Below are 23,628 nucleotides of genomic sequence, written 5' to 3' on the forward strand. Positions count from 1 at the left end.
TTTGATCTGCCAATATGAATGTAAGAAAACCTACCCTATGCACATATACCATGTATGTTTACCATTTTAAAACACATCCCACTGCTCACCCACTGGGACACGTAGACATTTGCACACCCTACAGCAGTGTGCAAGCAGACACACCCTACAGCCCACCCTCCATGACATAAGCGCTGTAGCTCACACAGGGTATCGTACAATACACACACACACACACACAAACGCTGTAGCTTTGTCAGGGCGACAGGAGTATACTGTAGCACATGGATCCAGGCTCCACCACCACTGAACCTGCTTCATGTTCATAACCTGTATATCAAGGTTGCTCGCAGCTTCACAGAGATGAAAATGACAGAATTAAAAATGATTTAAAAGAGCAATTTTGCATCGGCCTGTTGCACTCTGGATTATTGACATGGCCACAAAAAAGCACTGGAGAGGTGGTGAGCAGAGTGAGCTTCCCTGCCATCACTCAAGACGGGAAAACTTGCCCTTGGAAAGCAAACAAGCTACTGAGAAATAAATCATGAAGGCAAGGGCGGAGTGTGTGTGTGGACGCGGGGGGAGGGTTACGGCGAGAACAAGCAGTGTAACACCTGCGGTGATCAAACCCAGCCATCACCCAAATAAATCCAGGATGTCAATACAGCTTGCACTGCTGCAACCTACAAAGAGTGTATTAGTTCCAAGCTGAAAAATGTAACCAGTCAAGATTAGAGACTATGAAATGATGAAATTCCCTACTGAAAACAATGTAATACCAAACTACAGGGCACCATCTCATCTTCAGATGAAGGTCAAGGACAAAACATGTAGTCCCCTTTACACAGAATCTGCTATGTTAGATAACAGCATGCTTTTCCTGCTTTGCCTTCACTACAAATTCAAGAATGTCTCTACATTTTCAAAAAGTAACATTTTGCACACGATACATCAAGCAGAATGAAAAAGAGAACTGCATGACTGTTATTGCAGCGATAGCATGTGTGCACAGACACACATTTCAGAGTCAGCAGGAAGTCTTACATGCCTGAATGTACCAAGTCCATGAAAATATCTACTCTGCACAAAACCTGCTGGCCAATCATTATAGCAGAACGGCATGTTACTGCCTCCTTAGCACACATATGTTATCTTATTTATGGCGCTGTAACAGACATGTAGAGATATGCTAATAGTGGGGTGATTTCACTCAATTTCTTAGGGACTGGAAGCCAGGAATAATACTAGTATCTATGAAGACAAACACTGAAGACAAATATGTGCAAAACAGTGAGGAAAATGAGTCCTTTTATTAATGTTGCTCAGTTCAAAGAATCAACCCTCCAGAGTTATATCACTCAAAATGATCTGATTCTACGAGTAACAAAATGGCCCTTTCCTTGCGTCACACACATGGGAAATGGCGCCATCTACTGCTACTGCGTGTACACTGAATTATAAAGCACAAGAAGTTCACCTAGTTACATTTGCACAACGCAAGTGGTCATCACTGTTTAGTTTTTCCATTAAGAAGCTGAGCAATTGAAATAAAAAAGTTATAGTTAGGCTGATTCTTGTTTTCCTTGAGGTTAGTCAGAGTCAAAAACATCATTACTTTCAGTCTAGGTAAATGGGGTAGGCTGTCCATTTCCTCAGTAAACAGTTACTTGATTTGGGAAGGTTGTAAACAAACAGCACTCCACCCTTCTCCCGGAAATTGCTTACTAGATCCATCTGAGACATCCGAGTCAGGAAACAAACACAGAGTGCTCACTCCCATGGAGGAATGTAACAATGACTGACTGGAGATGACAAGTTCACGAGTTGTGACAGAACTCATCCAAAATTCTTCAGCATGCAGTTCTCTCATATGCAAAGCACCAAAATGCAATGTTTCAACTTGCAGGATGAACATAGTCTTAAATGCTGCACCTTTTTTTATTCAGAGGGCAAGAAATGTCTTTTTTTTTTTAAAGGATGAGAAATGTGCAATGTTCTTCTTTTACTTATGAATGATGATGCCCAGACACTTGATAAATATGCTCTTCTGACTGTTTCATTGAGAAAAGGGCAATTACAGCATACACCTGGGAATTCAGAGAGTACAGATGCTTCAGACACCAAAGGTGCTCAAGGTCTGAATAAAATCAGCAAGATTCTCTGGTATGGTTCTTTCTCACTGGAATGCAGAAGAAAATCAGTCTCACCTTCCACCTCTAATAGATTATTTATAATCACCTTTCAGGACCCATAGGCATTGGGAGTCTTAAAACAGGAAACCCTTCTAAAATCTCTCTAAAGAGGCGGCAAGATGCATAAAGCGAGCAAGTGCAGACCATTTGTTTTCCAGCCTGTTCAGATGTAATTTAATTAGCATACCGGTGGAGGATTCATCACTTAGCCCTTTGCCAACACCAAAAGCTGATCTCAGCGTCTTTCTCACACCAACAGCTGGATTCCCAAAGTAAGCCTGCCAAAACTCAAAGAACCTTTTCACACATTTTTTTTTTTTTACAACCATCAGGCATTAGCTCACGGCAAGTTACTCCAGCGGAGACACCAATATGAAATAGCTCATTTCATAATATGCACCAGTGCCAACGCTAATTAAATTAGTTGACTGTCTGAGAACAAATGGCCTGGTCCAGTAGACACAATTTACAGAGTGAGTTCATTTAAATGTGTGGCCACACCTGCCCTTAGTACAGCAGAAACAAAGGGTTTACTGCCATATTCCAGGAAGTACGCAGTCCAGTTGAATCAGCATAAGTCAGGACACTGTACAGAATGCAGGTTGAGCAATAAATTTGTTTGTCTACATTGATGAAGCTAGACAAGATAGCACTGGAACACGTAAAGTTCATGACTTGATGTTTGTCTTAGTATACGAGCGAAAGCTTGTGCATATTATATGCTGCTGTCCAATTCCAATATAACAAAAGTAATTTTGTCACCTTAGGGCAAATATGAGTATAAAAAAGTAGCTATGAGCAGTGGCTTGATACAGTCCCGTGAAAAGCATTTTCCCCCTTCCATTCAGTGTGACAAATATGCAATAATAGAAATCAGGAAGGGGGCAAATAATTTTTCACGGCGCTGTTATAATGTAATGCCGAGAGGGAAAAGCCTAAAATACCTTCCAATTACATGGTATACATTTTCAGAAATGTATAAATGATACATTAGAAAGTATGGTATTTGTCACTGAAGGAAGCTTTGAGGAAAGGAATAGGTACTTTTTGTAGTGAACCTAGCAATCTCTGCTGCATATTTTTTCTAATTCTGAAGGCACACTATGCACTTTTGCACTGCTTTCAGGTTTGTAGGAAGATTGGGCACATTTAACAATGTAGTGTTGTGTGTTAATGGACATACGCCAGTGACAAAGAACATACTGTATGAGAAGTATGTACAATTTTATTTTTTTCCATCACCACTTTGGTGCAGGAAAATGTTTTACTCAGGACACCTTATTAATTTATCACAATTCTGCATCTCTGTGACAAACACAAGGCATTTCCCACAGTATTTATGTAGTACACCATTAATATAGTGATATAAATCCAGGACATCTACAATGGAAATAGCTGAGTTAGACATAATAACAACCAATTATATGACGAAATTCGCCAATATCAGTAATTATACTGAAACAACTGAAGTCTATATTCTTCAGAATGCAAACAAGGTGACCTCCATTCTTTGAAAGGAGGATACAAAAAAGTCAACAATTGGCCCGAGACCCAACATTTAGATGCCAGAATAGCTAATGAGGCTTCACTGGCAAAATATAGTCATACCATTATGTTTTTAAATTATCACCAACAAAAAAATACAAATGTTGTAATTAAGTGGTAGTTAACGAACAAACTGCAATTATTTCCACTGTGGATAAACCCACTTCAATGTTCATGCATACGTCACCTGTTCTGCATGTAAGACCGTGCAAATACAGTAAGTTTCCAAACATAAGAAGATTGTGACTAAGTTCAATGTCTCATTTCAGTGATATATACAGAATAAACTTTTGACTTCCATCGAACATTGTTTGACAATTGGCTATATCAGTAAAGAACAAAACGGGAAGATAAAGCCCTTTAACGTGTGACAAGAAGGACTATCCCATTTGGCGACATTTTGATAAACTTGCGGGCTATATATTGGAGCATTAAATAACAAACAAACATTTTACAGCACAGTAAATAATGGTACAGCATAGAGCAAATGCTTTATTTCACAGCTGGAAAGTGGCAGATGTCTGAGACATGGCGTTGTAAATGAAGGTATTGTTGAAAGGTACAAACTGGTGTGTGATAATTTTGATAGCCTCCTGAGCAGCAGATCCTAAATAAAAATTTAAAAAAACTTTTTAATCCACCAAAATGTATTTCAGAAGTTTATAAAATATTACAGTATACATCAGACTAAAGTAAAATATTCAATACACATTATTGTGATGATACACAGGGGTTGGACAAAATAATGGGAACACCTAATATACAAACATTTAATAATGTACAAACCTTAAGTAACTAGTTAAGGGGTATGGCCACCCTTCACCTTTAGAACTGCTTTCGTCCTTCTTGGAATGCTGTCATACATGTGCTGAACTGCATGTCATGAGATACCAGACCATTTTTCAAGAATGAAAACCTTCAGTTCTTTGAGGAAAATGTCCCTGTCATAAATGCCAGCCCTGACATAAATGCCAGCTTCCTTTATTTTGTCCAACCCCTGAACAAATGTGCATATCCTCCTGAAACCCGGCAGAAAAAAAGTTAAAATACTTACATTTTGTGAGAAAATACAAGTGCCTTGTGTTCCAGTGAAAATCTTTTCAAAAATATTATTTTAATTTTACTGAATGTTTCTCATAGTGTGGGTTTCAACAAAGTAGAATAATCCTTGAGATCAAGACTTAAGACCAGAGACTCATGTCCCCTATAGGGGAACAGCCATGTCTTTGGAGGAAATACACTATATGACCAAAACTATCTGGACACCCCTGGGGCTGTCATGGTTTGGGCTAGGCCCCTTAGTTCCGGTGAAGGTAAATCTTGATGCTACAGCATATATTGACATTCTAGACAATTATGTGCTTCCCCAACAGTTTGGGGAAGGCGCTTACCTGTTTTAGCATGAAAACACAGGCACACAGCAAGGTCCATAAACAAAAGGTTTTTTGAGAAAGGTGTGGCAGAACCAGACTGGCCTGCAGAGCCCTGACCTCAACCGCATCCAACACCTTTGGGATCAATTGGAAAGCCAACTGCGATCTTAATCGCCCAATCAGTGCCCAACCCTAGTAATGCTCTTCTGACTGAATGGAAGCAAATCCCAGAAGTAATGCTCTAACATCTAGTACAAAGCCTACCCAGAATAGTGGAGGTTGTAATAGCAGAATAAAAAGGGTGGAACAACTCCAAATTAATGCCCATAGTTTTGGATGAGATGTTAGATGTCAGGTGCCCACATACTCTTGGCCATATAGTGTATCTGTTTCAACAAGTAATCCATGGACTCAGATGTTTTCTGCCTTTGCAATAATGTAACATTAAGCCCCAGTAAGGTCTTTTATTCAGACTCAAATCTCTAGTACAGAAGACAAATGACTGAAAAGGTCTTAAAGAGGCTGATGCCACCGATGGGTGCAGACTCAAACACACATACAAGTCCGACAAGACTTACCTCCCAAGAAAGATGCTACTGTGTGGGGTTCAGCAGCACCGTAGCGACAGCTGTAAGGATATGTAAATACCATACATTTAGAAAGTATGTTAAACTGCCTGATTCATTATATGCCTGATCCGTACCTCTTTCACATGCTCTCACACAATAATTATACAGATACAAACTTATAAAGGATGTAAAAGGCAGATTGTTGTTAAACCAGATGTACAGTACACCATTTCCAAAAAAAAGGTTTTCGGTCCAGTAAGGACGCTGCTTTTTTAAAAACTTACAATTCATGTACGTAGTCATCTTTTACATTCACATTCAGGCCATATTCCTGCAGCAAGCCGTTCACACACAACTTCAGCTGGCCAATGTCTTCTTCAACCTGATAATTGTAGACGCCTGTGGAGAACATGCGTGTGCTTAATTTATAGGCTGAATACATTAAGACATTCCTCAAAAGGTGTCCTCAGGGAAATAAGAATTATGTAATGTTACCAAGATAAATCCATTAAGCCACAGGTTAAACAGGGAACAGAGTATGAGCCATTATACGCCTACATTTAAAAACAATCAACATGACTGCCACATATATAGCCAAATTAACAAAAGCTTTTGTAGGTTTGCTGGTCAAATACCAAATGTCACACTGCCACTATATCCTTAAGCAAGGTGCTCCATTTCCTCAAATGCACAAATGTATACATGCAAAAAACAAGTTGGCTAAATGGAATACAGGAAGATGCTAATCAAATATAATACAGTAATCCTGTCCTGGTAAAACGGATAAGAATGAACAGCGAGCCGTATTTGGCATTACCTGGATAGCGGGAGTGCTGTTGGTAGAAGCGATCCACCGAGCGCAGCATGAGGTAGAGCACCATCTCGCTGTCGGGGCTGTCCATGCAGGAGGCTGTGGGCACAATCGAGACACCAGAGCTTAGCCGCATTACTCCCCATCCCTCCATCCACTGAGTCGGGCCCAGGGCCAAGAGCGGGGCTCACTTACTGATCTCGTCCTTAAAGAAGGAGTCCATGCTGTACTCCTCAGCTAGCGACCGGCAGCTCACCGCTCTCAGAAAAGCTGAATTCTTACCTGCAAAACAAACCACCCGCTTTTGCTTTTCAAGTCATACCGTGAGCATATCTGAGGCGTTTGATTATATTTTTGTACAGTGGAGTCTGGGAAATCAGCAAAATCATGTTAAATCATGCCTGCACTGGTTATTTACTCCAACAGTAACCACAGTCTACAATAATTACGGTAGGCGGATTAATTTCACTCACATCTGGTGAAAAACATTCCTGTGAACAGCATACCCAGCACACGCCAGTACTGATTTCGATTTCACCAAATTGCACTTAAATTAAAGCTGAATACAGATCTAAACTCTGTTGCTAAATTCCTTTGATACCACATTTACCATTTTGGTTTTCATTATTAGTTCTTTAATACAGTATATTGTTCTCTTGTTAATAGGAAATGTGCAGTTAAAGGTACTTACAGAAGAGCTTAATGTCTTGTTCAGAAATGCTTTCTGTTGGCTTAAGTAAAAATAAATAGAATTAATTCAAACAGTAATCAATACTATTCTGGCCTTTTATTTCATTAGAATGTGCAACATAAACAACTGCCAAAGATTAAAAATCACCATCTCTACATCGGGAATATTACATTGGAAAACATGAATACTGTAAAAATAAAGTTAGATTACATAACCTTAAAACAGTATGCTACACACATACCTTTCCAACTGACTGCAACAGAGATTCCACATACTTTGACACAACCATGGCATCTTGCATTGCCTTCTCTCTGTAACTGAATACAGACAAGTGCAATCATGTATGGGACTGAAATGATATTAGCTCCTGTTATCCACAGGGATTTACAATAAAGTCAAATTAAACAAGAACAGAATGTTGGTGCTGGCTACATACTTGTGCAACATAGGTATTAGTTCATTACTAATGATTTGTCCATCTTAGGAGAACACGAGTACCCATAATGATTTGACCTACATGCTCTGGAGTTTGATGAATTTCTCAGAGTCAGCGATCATGTCTGGGATGGTGCCTCTCACAGGCAGATTTCCTGCACCCTCATTCTCCACAAACTCCTTCACCGCCCGGGCCATCACCCAGAACGCCGCCGTCTGCAGATGCAAAGAAGCGGGATGCAAACAGCTGTTTATGTGACAGACATTAACGCAGCATTACTGTGGAAGTGGTGGAGTGCAAATGGAAACAGACACAGCTGCACAGAGCGCTGATTAACACGAATAAAAGGGAGGATCATGCAAAAAGAAGAAACAGGAAGCTGACAAAAATCAATATCTGCAGTAGTTTCTTTGATGAGCCAGCCTCACCTGAGACGTAATGTTCTTGCACTGCTCCCCATTGAAGAGATCCTCTATTGCACTGGGGATCTGTGAGACAGAGGGCAGTATGATTAGAAACCAATAATATAAACCAACAGTCATTCCTGCCCCTCCAGGCTGCTTGAGGGAGGACTCAAAGAGAGGGGAAACGCCACCTTGGTGGGATTCAGGGCCGTGTTCACATTCTTGATTGCCTCGTCAAAGTTCTCCTCATCTTCAGGAACTCCGTTATCATTCTTGAGGATTCCTGAGCAAATGCAACAGAGAACTTGGAGAACTACACTGAGATGTCATGGGAAACACTGGTAATAAATAAGATTGACATGCAAGTACCATGCCTAGTGTGAGAATACAATATATTGTTTTAAAACTAAACATCGCACCATGTGCTCATACATACCACTTCAAATGTAAATGAAAGCTTAACGATCAATAATCTTTGAAGGATGCTGGCTGTACCTTGCCGAATAAGCTGTCTGAATGCTTCCTTCTCTTTGTAGTTCTTCGGTAGCTGAAAATTGTGCTGGGAAGGAATATGTTTTCCACATTATTACTTATGAAGGTGTAATTTTTAATACTGAGCTTTGACCACGCTACATAATACACAAGCAGGACAGTACAAATCCACAAGTTCTCTTCTCTTTCTCAACATTCAACATGAATTAGTAGTAAAGTAATTCAACCTCAATTATAAATGAAAAAATTACCTCACTGAACCATTTTTCAAGATACTTAGCGACGATGATTATCCATGGCGTATGGCTATGATCCTGTGGCAATGGAAATAAGAAAGTGAAAAATAATATTTAGATTTAAAACAACATAACACAAGGAATTATATCTCTAACTAACTAAAACATGGACCACAGAGTAAACATTGTTGGTGCTTTCATGAATTAACTTAATTAAAAACAGAACACAATGAAAGGGTACACTATCGAGGGAAGATTCAGTACTTCCAAAAACCATACAGGAGCGTGATCTACAGTGTAGATGCTGACACTGAACAGACATGACATCACCACAGACTGATCCCCTTTTTGTGCAGTTCATTTACAGATAAACTTCAGTATGTTTTATTTAATACTATATAAATATCACACAATAATTTCCAAATGGTCTGAGACGGTCCTTCAAAAGTGGTCTCAGTTCGAGTTCTCCAATTTACCCCCAAGTGCATTTATGTCACTATTATAGGATTACCACATGCCTCCAAACAAACAGGACCACACTTGTATTTAAAACACACAAACAACCAAGGTGTGATACTCATATGGACTTCTGTTCAATTAGCGGTACAATATATTATTTCATATTTATTTTTCCATATTATTTCAGAAAAGGGAACAAAAAAAAAACAGACCTTTTTTCCCATATTATCCAGGTCATAATTCTGAATGTGATTGTTCAGCTCAGCAAATGGGTGGTCCAGCCTCAAGTCTTCCAATGCATTGTCTGGATGAGATTCAATGACTAGGGGAAAAATGCAGGATCAATCAGCACTACCATAAAACCACCATACATACAGCATCTGATGTAATTCCTACCAAACTGGACTGAATTACAACTGAAACAGACGCACAATCAAAATTCAGACTTCCCATACCTGTGTGTTCTTGCACCACTAGTCTCATGTACCCAACGAGGCCATACGTCCTACACAGCAGAAAGGGCACTGCGCCACTCCACAAAACTGCCCCCAGTCTAAGAAATGTGCTGCGGGAGAAAACAGGAAACAAACTTTTCAAAAACGTAAATACACAGATGGCAGGAATAACAGAATAAAAACACGCCTCAACAAACTAATGTCAGCAATACATTCCCTGGTTACAGAGGAAAGTGTGTCCTACCTCTCGGGGAGCTGAACGCCAATCACCAAGCTAAACCTGTGGAAGAACTCCGGGTCATTGTCCAAGAGCTTGTCTGGAGTCTACAGAAGAAATGGCCAAAATGCACATTACATTGCCACATACAAGGCAACAAAAAACCTGTGACAGTTAAGAACAATAAGAACACATATTTTGTTTATTATGTTTTCCATTTGATCATTGCTAAATATTCATTTTTAGAAATGTAGAATCACACAAGAGCCCCTTTTTATCTTGTGCCAATGTTCACATTTTAACTGTTAAACATAAATTATCCTGGTCTCATTATCTCCATGCCACACAGTCTATAGTGGATTTCACTGTTAAGGCAAAGTAAGAAATATGTGAAGAAGATATCAATTAGGCTATCATTTTACTTGTCAATGGATGTTGGACATACAGAGGATAGGTTCACTAATCAGTTCAATCACAGTTCCTTTCACTTTCATAAATTTGAATAACTATTTTACATCCATATTTGAAGTGACAAGCCTTCAATTAAAATAAAACATTTTTACTTAAATGTGCCATAGGAGAACCTTTCCATATCAAAGTAGCATATATCCCACAAAACATCAATGGAATATAAAAACTGATGAGCTTGAAATTACAAATTGGTGCTTGAACTTGTTTTATGGCAGTTCAAGGATTTCCTTCCATAAGTTTCTACATACCAGCAAGGGATCTATTTTGTCAGGCATATTTTAACTGTCAATGCATTAACAGCCAGTAAACACAGGGGACCATTACACATCAGTCACTGACCTCCTCGACAAAGTTTCCAGATACGTCACTGTTCAATTCCTGTAGGAGCTCTGTGGCAGCCTGGGCACGATTCTGAAAAAACAGAAGAGTTTACCTTTTCTTTATGCCATGCTGGAAGGGTTATGCATTTTATGAATCAAATACAAGTCAACATAGCTTACCTTTCCAATGCTGTTGTTACTTAGAAAAAAGCTGCAATCAAAGGTTTCCATTATTAACATTGTATAGTTATGCAGTGACATTTTTATAGATTTACTGCAGTAAAATTATAAATAAACTGTATTAATATTAATTCAAATTTTAATAACTTGCTTCTCTTTTAAAAATACATTTTTAATCAAAATTAAGGTTTGCCAAACTCCTTAAGGAAATAAGACATTTAACTTTTTTGCCTATACCAAAGCTTTATAAAACAAGTAAATTAATAAAATATTGCAATTCACTTGTTTCCAACATCTTCTCCAGAGACTTTGTGTCCATCTACAATGGTGAATGCGCCAATGCCTGAGGGAGGGAAAGTATAAACTCATTGAAAAATCAATCATCAATTCAGCCCTGCTGTCAGGTACACTGCAAGCTTATGTGGTTATGGATCAGACGCTGAGCACTGCATTACAATAACAGTCGAATAAAAAAGGAGCAGTTGTTTTTTTTTTTAATTTTAAAATAAGACATCTAAGCCTTTGTAACGCTGAAAATCTCTTACCTGGAAGCACCAGGTTTTTAAGAATTTCGGTCCCAGAAACTGTAGCATTGATCAAACAAACATGAGCATTTTCTAACGCTTCTTGTCCATGATCACCCCACAGTCTGAAAAAGAACACCGGTACAATACTGAGACAATTCTTCAGTACATAACCATAGTACATTTTCATCCATTTACCCAGCGACAATGAATGTGGTCACAAACCATATTAGTTTGTTATCTAGCCTTACAAATACCTTGCGATTGTGTGAACCCTTGGTCTGTTTTAGTTATAGATTGAAGTATGAAGGTGTATAATATGCATTTATGTACACTAGTTTTGTTGACTCATGTTTTGTACCCGGTGCACGAGAATTTTCCCAATCTATGACGTCTTATTGCTGGCGTGCTACACAGCGGATTTGCTTTGTTTAGGAAATAAAGATTTAGCTTAGTATTCGTTGACGTGCATGGACAACCAGGGCATTAAATCGCAAACAGGAAAATTAGTCAGTGTTTGGTAATCACTACAACTACGGCCTACCGGCATCCCAAATTACGTTTTCGTTAGCTAGTTAGCTAACATGAGACGGCTAGCCTATATAGCGAGCATGAACGTCTATTTAGAGGAAACGACTGAAAGGACGCTGATGGGCAAAAGACTAACGTTAGCTACGTTAACCTAGCCAGTGTAGCGTTAACATACTTCTGGGTGCCTGGTATTTATAGTGTGGGATTCGATAGCTACCTGAGCTGTCGATCGTATTTCTGCTCTTTTGACGTTTTTCCTTTAAAATTGTCTGCCATGCTCATTCTCAACAGCACAACTCCTTGCTAACTGCAAGTTTGGGAGCTACAGGGCTAACGAGCTATCAGCTCACGCAGTTGTTCGCCTTTGCATATTTTATGCTCCTGTCTGTAGCGGATCTAGGAACAGTTTAACAAACCCGCTCCTGACGTAACTCATTTTAAGCAAATGCACAAACTGATCCAGAATCAGTAAATGGGACAGGATATAGGCACATCCCGGCTGCAATTCCAATTGGTTGACAGCAGTGACGAGGATTCACCATAGAGTGATTGACTTGAGACGAGGAAATGATTTCGGTGCACTGCTTATATAAAAGGTGCACTGTCGTTACACATTTAACCACCAGGGCAACAAAATAATTTGTTCGCAAAAATAAAATCGCGACGCTTAAACGGCCGCCTTGTCGTTTCATCGCAGTAATGCTGTGATAGTACTGACTTTCAGAACAATGGGGTAAACACAAATATATGTTCTGTTTAGCATGCGCAAAACTCTTGGTAGGACAACTCGATAGCTCAGATGAAACGTCAAAAACAGTTACCTAAATAAAACGTTTATGCAGAAAAAATAAATAAATACAAAAAATGGCAATGCAAGTATGCACTGATAGGCTATTTTCCCGGGGGACTGAAAATAAAAATAGATGGTTGCTTAGATGTCTTTGCATGAAATAAGGATATGTGAAACGAAATTAATCCTCCTGAATAAGAAACCACCAACGAACATTTCAAAAGCATTACTGCCTAGAATGCAGACTGAGAATTAGACGTAGGCCTATTAGTGGCGCTAATAGATGGGAGGAGAATTAAATTAGAATTACGACTCATTTCTTGCAGCTTGGACAGCCCATAGTGTCTCCACCTTCGTCCCATTTAAAAGACTGCCATTTCAGTCCGGGAGTGGGCCTGTTTTATTTCTGTCCCGCGATACAGACAGTGACTTGGTTGTTATTAGCTTACCTTCCCAGTCACAGAGAAAGTGTGAGAGAATTCTCACGATGACTAGTAATTGTTGGGGGTATGGAGAAGACGACGGTAAGATGAGTCTGTGTAAAATACAATAGACTAGTTGGCTCTGTGAGTATCTATTTTTTTTAAATGAATAAACTGATGTTAGGACCATCAGACAAAGAAACATATTGTAATTTCTAAAAATAAATAAATAAAAAAGTTAAATAGTCGATTATACTTTAAATTGGGAATTTGGAAGGATCTGAATGTGCGTTGGAGCTAAATTGCAGCTAATGTCATAAGATTGGCATACAAAGGTTGCCATCAGAATCTAAGTTTGTGTTTGTTCCATATTTATACATGCAATTCAGGATATGAATATAAATTTGGTTTATTAAAAATCATATAGATTCTTTCTAGAACACAATCAAAATTTTGAAGCGACTGATTGTTTGATTTAGACTTTAACAACCCCAATCAGTATAACATCTGAGGAAAATGACAAAAAATGTTCAAGACTTTCATTATTCATTCATTACATTCATTTGGCAGACGCTTTTATCCAAAGCGACGTACAAAAAAAAAACTAATCAACTTTCAACTAATCTTTATTGGGAAAAGTGTAGTGTGGATCTTTTCAACCCCCCCCAGTTGCCTGTGACGTTTGGGACTTAGAAATGACAACTTAAATCCATGTGCTCTTTCAGATCTGACCCATTTCATAGGAGGGTTTGCATATGTGGGGAAAAAGCTGACATGAGCATGAGCTGATGATTTTCCTTTCTCCCAGGTCCCTTCTTTTGGCACAAAGGCTACCCTATTGCCCAGGGAAACCGGCAGTCTCCAATCAACATCGTTACCTCTGAGACTGTGTATGACTCTAGCCTGTCCCCGCTCATTGTCTCATATGAGCACTGCACCTCCATCAGCATTTCAAACAACGGGTGCTCTGTGGCTGTGGAGTATGCGGATACTGAACAGGGGCCAGGTGAGGCTTAAGCATGGGTGAACTTTCACGCTTGGGGCAGAAGGGAAGTGTATTCAGCAGTATTTGCAGAAAATGTTTCATTGATTGTTGGGCTGACCTTGACCGAGATACAGTGACTAGACTGTCTGTAGTAGCAAGTCAGTGCAGTTAATGGTGTTGATGATATGGTGCTGGAGGTGGCTCTTCTGACACCTGATCTCTGTGCAGTAATTGAGGGAGGCCCTCTAAGCGATGCCTACAGACTGAAGCAGTTCCACTTTCATTGGGGTCACAAGGATTATCATGGTTCTGAGCACACTGTTGATGGGAAGACTTATGCGTCAGAGGTAAGGATGACTCTGGTCATCTGCACATTCAATGTTTCTGGGCAGAAGGGACCTAGCTTGAGCCTGGCTTTGAACAGCAAGTTCCTAAGTCTGCTGTGTTACTTCCTCCTACAGCTTCACCTGGTCCATTGGAATGCTTCCAAGTACCAGACATTCAGAGAAGCAGCAGCAGCTTCTGATGGCCTTGCTGTTCTTGGAGTCTTCCTAGAGGTGGGTCTGATTTCTATCTGTTGGAGGGGCTATAGTTTCATTCTGGCCATGTAAGCAGCTGACATTCCAATCAATACAAACATTCACATTACCAGAATAGGCTAGACACGAGTATTCCAATAATGAAAACATTTAAAGGCCTATTCTGAAATGAGCATGTCCAGGACTGTGTGCACTACTGCACTCTACACAAATTAACAATTTATTGTGCACAAACTGCAAGGCCTCTTAACAATTAAATTAGATTATTGTATTCTACAACTACATGATTGTTGTAGTTTTGTATAATTGGGAATATTTTAGTCATTAAATGACTTGTTGAGACTTTCCAGTGTTTGAATAGGACAATTGTAATGGGCTCAATTTAAGACGCTGTTTTGGCACTTTGCTGCCGTATTGTAATTCAGGTTATAAAACCAGCTTATTAACAGTTATTTTAAATAATTGCTGTTGGGTGACTAATCACCTGGTTTCCTTATCGTCTTTGTCACTGAAAGAACTGTTGCCTCCTTTTGTAGGCTGGGGAGGAACATCAAGGTTTACTCAAGATAACGGATGCTTTGAATATGGTAAAGTTTAAAGTAAGAGCAATTGCATATCATATGTTGTAAATTTCTGAGAAGCAATTGACTTGCCTGTTTTCCACAGATCTTCATACATACCATTAGTAATGCTCTGTATAAACTAAACACAGCACAGTTGGGTCAACCAGGAAGATGTCAGAGTAATACAATTCTGAGATGGTACAAGGAGGGTACTTGAGGAGATTGGGTTCACCCTAAATCTAGGCCAAGCTGGTGGGAGGAAACTCAAATCAATGAAATTTCAGAAGCATGGGTCAGTGACCTTTTAAAGCCCTAATTTGTGCATCCTTGCTGCAAAAGGAATGAAGCAGAACTTGTACTAAAATTCAAACTGGTGTATTTTATTTGGGGGTAGAATTGTAAACTATAATGAACCCTCAATTTAACTGCCCTGAAGTGTGTCCATCTCAGGGTCGCACTGCAGACTTAAAGGAATTCAATCCAAAGTGCCTTCTTCCAAGAAATCTCAAGTACTGGACCTACCCTGGTTCCCTGACCACACCCCCACTCCATGAGAGTGTTATCTGGATTGTTTTTGAAGAACCCATTGAGGTGGCCAAGAAACAGGTGAGCAGGCCTGCTTTGGGTCCAAGAGGAACATAGTGGCTTGGCCTTAAATGCGGCTATACGAAGCTCTAAGCCTGATTGCATAAATGTTGTAGAGTAATTATGAAATCGCCGAATTTGGTGTAATGGTTCAGGTTACTATCTGGGAGCTGAACCTTAACTGCATTTGATTTAAAGTTTTAAAATGTGTATTGTGAGTTGCATTGTGCAGGCTGCGTTAAGCATAACTTGTGTGTTCAAATCAGGTAAAGTCTGTCACGACTCCCTTTTTCCAACAGATGGAAAAGTTCAGAATGCTGCTGTTCAGTCAAGAGGAGGAAGATGAGAAATTCATGGAAAATAACTTCAGACCACCTCAGCCACTGAAGGGCAGGCAAGTCTGTGCTTCCTACAACTAAAGGAAGACCTGGCCAAATATCATCTCTTAAATGACCAGCCAAATCTGGCCTTCCATTCAGCTGTGCAGGTTTGTCTTATTTGTTGCTCGGGCTGTCTTTATTGCTGACTGCCATAGGACTCCTGCTTTTGTCTGCAACCCTTTTCAGATGATGTATTCTGTTTTCACAGTAATAGAAGGGAGGGCTGCTGTGCTCGTGAAGGTCCTAATGATTAACAAGTGCAGCTGCAATGTTTTCCTTTGCTGCATTAATCCTTAAAGGAGGTCTGTGTTAGCTTTGTGACACTGCCCCATAGCTGATTCTGGACTTCTCCAATAAACAAGCAGGGAGTGATTTGTACCTCAGGGATTTGGTTGCGATTTGTCTTAAATTTATTTTTATGGAATTTGTAAATGTATGTATTAAACTTACTCTTTATTAAAGATGCCTATTTTGCAGATCTGTGCCTTCTGTGCAGATGAGTAATGTTGTCTTCCTCATATCCGTCCATTATCTATACCCACTTATTCCTGGTCAGGGTTGTGGGAGCAGGGTTGTGGCCCAATGCATGGTGGGAGCCTATCCCACCATGCATTGGGCAAGAGGCAGGAATGCACCCTAGACAGTTCGCCGGTCCATCACAGGGCACACACACCATTCACTCGTACTTGTAACAGTAATTTAACAGTTAACCTAACCTGCTTGTCTTTGGACGGTGGGAGGAAACTGGAGTACCCAGAGGAAACCCATACGAGCACGGGGATAACATGAGAACTCCACACAGAAAGGCCCAGGCCATGACTTCAACTAAGGACCTTCTTGCCACTGTACCATCGTGCTGCCCCTCTTCCTCAGGTTCATGCACTACACTGAATGTTTTGAATTATGCAGATATTGGACTAGTGGATCATTTTGATATTGAGTGATTTGCCTCAGTTTGCATTGTTGATATATAGCTGTTGAACCATTATTGCCACCCAATGGTATAATGGAGAATTGCATCTACAAACGTCCGATAGTACAAGGCCAGAAATGTAAGAAGTTGGTTTAAAATTCCTTCTGGATCAAATGTACTGTACAGAATGTCAAAACAACATAATGTCATTGTTTTTTGAGGGGCCCTGGAATCGTCCTAATCCCACCCCCATACAGCACCACTGACTGTGGGTGACGTTTCAGTAATGGTCCATAAGCAATACATACTTGCAGTATGATTTCCTTGCTTTATGATCATGTAACAAAGTTTTGTTTTAAAGCACATTTCGACCTTATGTACTGAAGAAAGGTGTAAAATTACCAAGCTGTATAAGAATCTGCTCAGAAATGTACAGAGAGAACAGTAGTTTCAATTTAACATTACGCCTTTGTTTTTAAAATTTGCCCTGACAATTAGGATTGTTTGAACACCTATGACAAGTACTGTGACATGAGGCATCCATTGGTTACTTCTCATACAGTGAAAAGGGTCAAATATGCAAAGAGTTAGTTCTTCTGATTTATTTTTTCATAGCATGACTGGCTTTCCTGGAACAGCAGGTGCTCAATGTAGCCTGAAAGTGTGTTGACACTGTGGTGTATATTCAGAGCCTGAGATTTCCATTTACAAATAAACCCATGGCTCATTTCACAGCTTCTAAACACTCACTAATGAAGACAGTGGAAAGATCCCTGCTGTTTACTCAGATCCTGCACTCTGAACAATCCGCTTCTCCAAGCGGGGGCTCCATAACCTCCAAAACAAGGGGTGCCCATCACCACTATCGTTTAGCTACAGACCACCATATCTATACCTCACAAACAAGGCAGCACAGTCCCAGTGCATCATTAGTTCATGATGATCTTGGATACATTCAATGTCTCATTTTGGGTGTTGAGAAATTAAGTAGAAAAACCCATTCTAATGCATTCTGAATTAGTATTATCTTGGTAAAATAAATTGTCCATGCACCAATACAAGTGTATTTATTTTTAGAGACCAATAACAAAATGGTTCAACATGTATTGGATTTTGAAATTTGAATTTGAGGGAAACAATGTAATTCAATAAGGATTCAGATCTACAGATCTCAACTGGTTACTTACTGGTGCATATTGATAGAGAAAAACAGCATTTTTAATCCCTGAATTTGTGCATAGTTTTCTAAGACAATTCCATAACCAAGAGAAATCTACAGTTGTCGGTCTGTGGCAGTTATATGGTTTTGTGGATTTTATTTTGTCTATAAATGACTGTAAGTTCTTACATTAACCCTATTTAAATCTGCAAGGTAACTTCAGCACATGGCACCAAGTTTGATCGAATGTTCCTCAGTTTATCCACCACATCAGTAAAACATCAGGAAACAGGCCATTATACCACACTGCTGATTTGTAACCTAAGAGGTACCAGTAATTATCTTCTTAATCATGTTTTAGATTGCTATTTTGTTTTGACATACCATGCAAAACCCTCAGCACTTACATAGCAGGAACTAGAATTGTTTAAAAATAAGCTGCATAGAACATGTTTAACTGAAAGTATCAAGCATAAATTCTGTTACAAGCTCATTTGTAAATACTTGTTAATTTGTAAATCCACCATATTGCTTACTGTATGTATGATATACTCCCACCCCCAGATGCTTGAAATGTATCCCAACCTTTTTCATTTGGTAGCCTTTTATTTTATACACTGGAACCATTGTTATGTTGGGATGAAAATTCATAATAGGATGTGAAAGCGAAAACATGGAGATGAGGCTTTTCAGTAAGCTGGAAGGCTTTAAGGTGCCTGACAAGTAGGATTACAGTACTGCGGGGTGACAGTAACGAGATGAAGACATTGGTACGAAAGATAGCTATACTTTGCATGAATTGTAAAGAAGTATTGCATTTATTAGGCATGCAAAGCAAATAATTATTACAGTAATTCCTGAATAAACACGATTATCAGGACTGAACCATGAATTTTTGTTCCCTTGCTGTATACAGTGGCCACAAACAACAATTAAAATCTTACGGTATTTTTTGTTTTAGAAAAAGTATTCCACCGACTTGAGAAAATCTATAAAAAGTACTTTCATATAATTGCACAATATGCTGAGGTTTATTCAAGGTTTACAGATGCTGTTTCAAAATGTTCTCTAGCTGGCTGGCTGGCAGTAGCCCTACCATTACAAATCGGATGGCACTGAGTGACTAGATCAATTTATGAACAAAACTGTATAGTATAAACGTGTTCCTCCAATCACAGAATACGGGGCGGTGCTTTATTACCATGCTATAATACCGAAAGGAACCTGATAGCACGGAAAAGAAAAGCCGGGTGCACACAGTTTACGAAAACTGAATCTTCGTGGTAAGCTTAAATGCAATCGGGTGTTAAATAAGAATATGTAGGTTTATATACCGTAGCAATAACCAGCAGTTCATCATGCATTTTACTTCGGATTATAATTTATAGCTGTCTATGGCGGGTTATTTGACGCAACAACTGTAATGTAGCTAACCTGCAAACTGACATCAGCGCACATTAGCAAGCAATCGACTTTATACAGTTAATTTAGCTACATGTGTGAATCAAACAGAACAGCCTGGGCACTGATTAAATGATTGATTAAATAATTATAGTTTGCTTGAAAGTTACCTGTTTATTTGTCGTTTTCTTGTAATATTTTGATGAATGTTACGAATCTAACGTTAACTAACTATGCGGTGCCCCTGTACTTGTTCTAGGTTAGCTATTATAGCTAGCCAGAAATTGTGTGGGTAGTTTATGATATTCCAGGTCTTCATTTTCCGATTGATGTTTTGAAGTGCCTCGCTTACAAAACAAGGAAACGGAAAAAACTGCCATTAGAAGCATATTCTAATGATCGTCTATTGTTTAAATTGGCAGATTTGGAAAAACAGAGTACGTAGTCATGTTAGCCATTTATGATGCATAGAGCTAGAGGGAGCGACAACATTTGCTACCATAAACTGCGAAGCGAATGTTCGACATATGCTATTTTAAGATACAATTCTGACGTGTTAGATAAGCTAAATTACCCCGTTGACCAATCTAATTTCACTTGTACAGGTTGTGAGATAAAGTGGAATTCAACAACAGACAGCATCTTCCAGGTTTCAATACCGAGATGTCCGTCACATTATGCTCATGGTTCCTGCATTGTGCCAAGCGTAGCGTCCTCTCCGTCTCCCGTTGCCAGCAGCACAGACTCTACAATAGGTGTTGCTGCTCTCCTCACAATTTGGTGACATGGGCCAAAAGAACCCGGCTCTCCAGTTCCTCCTCCCATAGCGGCAGTGATCTGGGTCCAGGTAGTGTGCCCCGTGCCCAGCGCCATTCTTCAACCCGTGAGGACCTGGACTTCCAGCTGACTGAGGCACAAATGAATGGCATGCTGAGAGCCAATGAGCAGGCCGTGCGCATCCCGGAGTTTGACGGCAGGGGCCTCAGCGCTGTGCTCAAGTACGAGAGCAACCAACTGCCGGCCAACACGCCGAACGAGGACCGACGCAGCGCTTCCACTTGCCTGCAAACCAAGGGCATGATGTTTGGTGTGTTTGACGGTCACGGGGGCTATGCCTGCGCACAGGCGGTGAGCGAGCGGCTTCTCTACTACGTGGCGGTGGCCCTCATGTCCCAGAGGAGCCTGGAGGAGGTAGAAGACGCCATGGAGAACCTCCGGCCCGTGCCGCCCATCCTGCAGTGGTACAAGCACCACAACGATTACAATTACCGGGAATCGGCCTCGCTGTACGTGGAGCAGCTGCGGCTCTTCTGGCAGGAGCTGCTGGACAGTGAGGAGCACGGGGAGGGCATGCCCCCTCGCGACGCCCTGGACTACGCGTTCCGGCGGCTGGATGCTGACATCTCGCTGGAGGCCCAGGTCCCGCTGGACAGCGACCTGATGAGGAACACGGCCCTGCAGGTGGCGTTTGCCGGCTGCACGGCCTGCGTGGCGCACGTGGACACGGAGGGGATCCACGTGGCCAACACCGGGGACTGCCGCGCCGTGCTGGGCGTGCAGGAGGACGACGGCAGCTGGAGCGCTCTGCCCCTCTCCCATGACCACAACGCCCTGAACGAGGCCGAGCTGGACCGGGTGCGGTCGCAGCACCCGAGGACGGAGCGGGGCACGGTGGTGACGGACGACCGGCTGCTGGGGATCCTCATGCCCCTGCGCGCCTTCGGGGACGTGCGCTTCAAGTGGAGCCGGGACCTGCAGCAGAGCGTGCTGGAGAGCGGCTGCGACCTGGAGTCCCTCAACATCTACCAGTACACGCCCCCCAACTACCACACGCCGCCCTACCTGGAGGCCACCCCGGAGCTGACCTACCACAGGCTGCGGCCCCAGGACCGCTTCCTGATCCTGGCATCGGACGGGCTGTGGGACATGCTGGGGGAGGGGGAGGCGGTGCGGCTGGTGGCGGAGCACCTGACGGGCGTGCACCTCCAGGCCCCACTGTCGGCCAGCGAGCGGCAGATCAGCCTGGGCCAGATGCACAGCTTGCTGCTGCAGCGCCGCGCCCGGGCCGCGCCCGTGCTGGACCCCAACTCCGCCACGCACCTCATCCGCCACGCTGTCGGCACCAACGAGTACGGCGAGATGGACCGGGAGCGTCTCTCCGCCATGCTGGCGCTGCCCGAGGACTTGGCCCGGATGTACCGGGATGACATCACCGTCACTATCGTCTACTTCAACTCCAACCTCATTAAGCCCTCTGATGCCTAGGATGAGACATTGCATGGCTACCCCTGAACTTGTATGGCCACAGTAATCGCTTTTCTGTCAGTGATGGGGTCAGTCTCATTTATGTTCTCAGTGTAAATACCTAGTCACACGTTACTGAAACATCAAATCTGACTTTACAACACTTTTTTAAGGACTTCTCTCACTTTTGTCTGAAAAAAGTAGTTAAATGCTGGAAGTTATATTTGCTTATCTGAAGGTGCTTCAGGTAAAGATGCAGGATTCGTGGATTCCCCTTTGGATATGGTGATCTCCTATCTCCTTCATAAGCCTTACAATGTAATCAGACTCAGTTATAATGTGCATGTGTATTTCTTACACGCAAATAAGGCTTTTGTCATTGTCATACTTGACACACAGTTGTTAAGTATATAATCTAAGAGGGATTCACTGAGACATTCCCAGTTGGTAGAATCCTGCTTCTTCAAAAAGTTCATCTCAATATACTGTTAAACCTTTTTATAAATATCAAAATGGAAAATTCTAAATATTTTTAACAATCAATATTGAGATACGGTATGTGTGCATATATTTTGTTTACCTTCTTACCGTCTTTACTCTGAGACTTCTCTCATACCTTTACTTTGTATGGAACAATTGAAGGTCACTGTACTTACACTACATTTTTTATATTCACAATGTGATAATATGAATCTATGAATTGCTTTCATATAAAATATTAGTCAGGTCCTTTGCACCCCAGAATTCGCACTGTCCATTCAGTCCTTGTGTTAAATACATGAAAACACGGCATGGGTCATGTTGTGTAGTCACATTATTAAATGGTTGGTTCTGTAAATCAGTAAATCTGCTGCAAATGTTTAATGTGCTCTTGTGGGTCAGTGATTCAAGGCTATGACCCAGGAAATGTTTTTGAGGGAGAGTTACGGCTACGTGACATAGCCTAACTGAACTTGGCTACAGTATGTGCTCACTTCGACTGACCGCTAAAAAGCAATACCAAGGTCTTTTTTAGAATATTTGTGCGCTGCATTACAAATATTTATTAGTTTTGTGACTGGTGTTTGTGTGTGATGCATTTTTGTTGTGCTTTCTGTTTACTGTGATGATCTGATGTGAATGTGAAGGATATTGATTTCTGAAGGAACAGGACAATCTGGCACTTTCTGTTTGTGCTCCGTGTGCCCAACTCCATGTGCCAACTAGTGTACCTTGTTTTTCTGTTACAATGCCATTGTCAATTTTCCAATGTTTTCCAGAATAAGAGTTCTCAGTTTTTGTCTATTTATTTATTTCTTGCTTCACTGCTTTCTGTTGTCCGTTGGCTTTAAGTAGAGTGTTCCAAAAATGTGTTTCTTACCAACAACCCCCTGTAAAACTGTTACCAGTCTTGTGCTAACATAGTTCATTATCCATAATGTTGTGTTAGAAATTGAAAAATGGTAAAGCTATTAAACTGTAGGTTTGTTCGCAATTACCTTTTTTTTCCACAGGAAATTAACGGTGATAAAATAAAACAAAAAGATTATTGGATCAATTTCATGCTTTTTTTCTCTATATGGGTTTGTTTATTAACATGTACGTTTTTCTGCTTGGTGTTGCTGTCCTTTCAGAAGCCATTATAAGTATTGTTGTTGCTAAAAAGTTATCAGCTTATTTTATGACAGCCAATGTATAATACAATACTTCATTACTGTGGCACATACAATCTGAGGTAATGTATTACCTTACAAACAAATGTGCTTTATAGCTACGTATC

General features: G+C 40.8%; 3 protein-coding genes across 4 annotated transcripts; 2 read left to right on the forward strand and 1 right to left on the reverse strand.

Moving 5' to 3' along the window:
- Positions 1–3,381: 3,381 nt before the first annotated feature.
- On the reverse strand, positions 3,382–12,303 carry nae1 (nedd8 activating enzyme E1 subunit 1). The gene is made up of 20 exons (XM_064312598.1): positions 12,106–12,303; positions 11,379–11,482; positions 11,116–11,176; positions 10,834–10,864; positions 10,673–10,744; positions 9,890–9,969; positions 9,646–9,755; positions 9,403–9,512; positions 8,747–8,809; positions 8,499–8,562; positions 8,195–8,286; positions 8,028–8,087; positions 7,681–7,814; positions 7,405–7,480; positions 7,164–7,203; positions 6,668–6,754; positions 6,479–6,571; positions 5,946–6,060; positions 5,671–5,720; positions 3,382–4,326 (listed from the first exon to the last, which is right to left on the reverse strand). The coding sequence occupies exons 1-20, from the start codon at positions 12,168–12,170 to the stop codon at positions 4,217–4,219; spliced, it is 1,617 nt and encodes a 538-aa protein (XP_064168668.1). The 5' UTR covers positions 12,171–12,303; the 3' UTR covers positions 3,382–4,216.
- Positions 12,304–13,040: 737 nt separating this feature from the next.
- Positions 13,041–16,630, forward strand: LOC135241866 (carbonic anhydrase 7-like). Of its 2 annotated transcripts, none has more exons than XM_064312609.1 (7): positions 13,041–13,202; positions 13,909–14,106; positions 14,314–14,432; positions 14,547–14,642; positions 15,161–15,223; positions 15,638–15,793; positions 16,072–16,630. In XM_064312609.1, exons 1-7 carry the CDS (start codon positions 13,166–13,168, stop codon positions 16,189–16,191), a joined length of 789 nt encoding a protein of 262 aa, XP_064168679.1. In that variant the 5' UTR covers positions 13,041–13,165; the 3' UTR covers positions 16,192–16,630. The 2 variants fall into 2 exon arrangements, with proteins under 2 accessions (XP_064168679.1, XP_064168680.1); XM_064312610.1 differs by having other exon boundaries at positions 15,161–15,211.
- Positions 16,631–19,375: 2,745 nt separating this feature from the next.
- On the forward strand, positions 19,376–23,406 carry LOC135241860 (pyruvate dehydrogenase [acetyl-transferring]-phosphatase 2, mitochondrial-like). Its single transcript, XM_064312599.1, has 2 exons — positions 19,376–19,507; positions 20,231–23,406. Exon 2 carries the CDS (start codon positions 20,289–20,291, stop codon positions 21,888–21,890), a length of 1,602 nt encoding a protein of 533 aa, XP_064168669.1. The 5' UTR covers positions 19,376–19,507; positions 20,231–20,288; the 3' UTR covers positions 21,891–23,406.
- The last annotated feature ends 222 nt before the right edge of the window (positions 23,407–23,628 follow it).

Source organism: Anguilla rostrata, chromosome 16 (genome assembly GCF_018555375.3).
Source record: "Anguilla rostrata isolate EN2019 chromosome 16, ASM1855537v3, whole genome shotgun sequence".
Taxonomy (NCBI): domain Eukaryota; kingdom Metazoa; phylum Chordata; class Actinopteri; order Anguilliformes; family Anguillidae; genus Anguilla; species Anguilla rostrata.

Coding starts and splice junctions, on each gene's coding strand:
- LOC135241866 (XM_064312609.1), top strand. CDS start 13,166: ATGACTAGTAATTGTTGGGGGTATGGAGAAGACGACG. Junction 13,203..13,908: donor GGGGTATGGAGAAGACGACG/GTAAGATGAGTC, acceptor CCTTTCTCCCAG/GTCCCTTCTTTTGGCACAAA. Junction 14,433..14,546: donor GGAAGACTTATGCGTCAGAG/GTAAGGATGACT, acceptor TTCCTCCTACAG/CTTCACCTGGTCCATTGGAA.
- LOC135241860 (XM_064312599.1), top strand. CDS start 20,289: ATGTCCGTCACATTATGCTCATGGTTCCTGCATTGTGCCAAGCGTAGC.
- nae1 (XM_064312598.1), bottom strand. CDS start 12,170: ATGAGCATGGCAGACAATTTTAAAGGAAAAACGTCAAAAGAGCAGAAA. Junction 11,177..11,378: donor TAAAAACCTGGTGCTTCCAG/GTAAGAGATTTT, acceptor TCCCTCCCTCAG/GCATTGGCGCATTCACCATT. Junction 8,563..8,746: donor TTGAAAAATGGTTCAGTGAG/GTAATTTTTTCA, acceptor ATTCCTTCCCAG/CACAATTTTCAGCTACCGAA.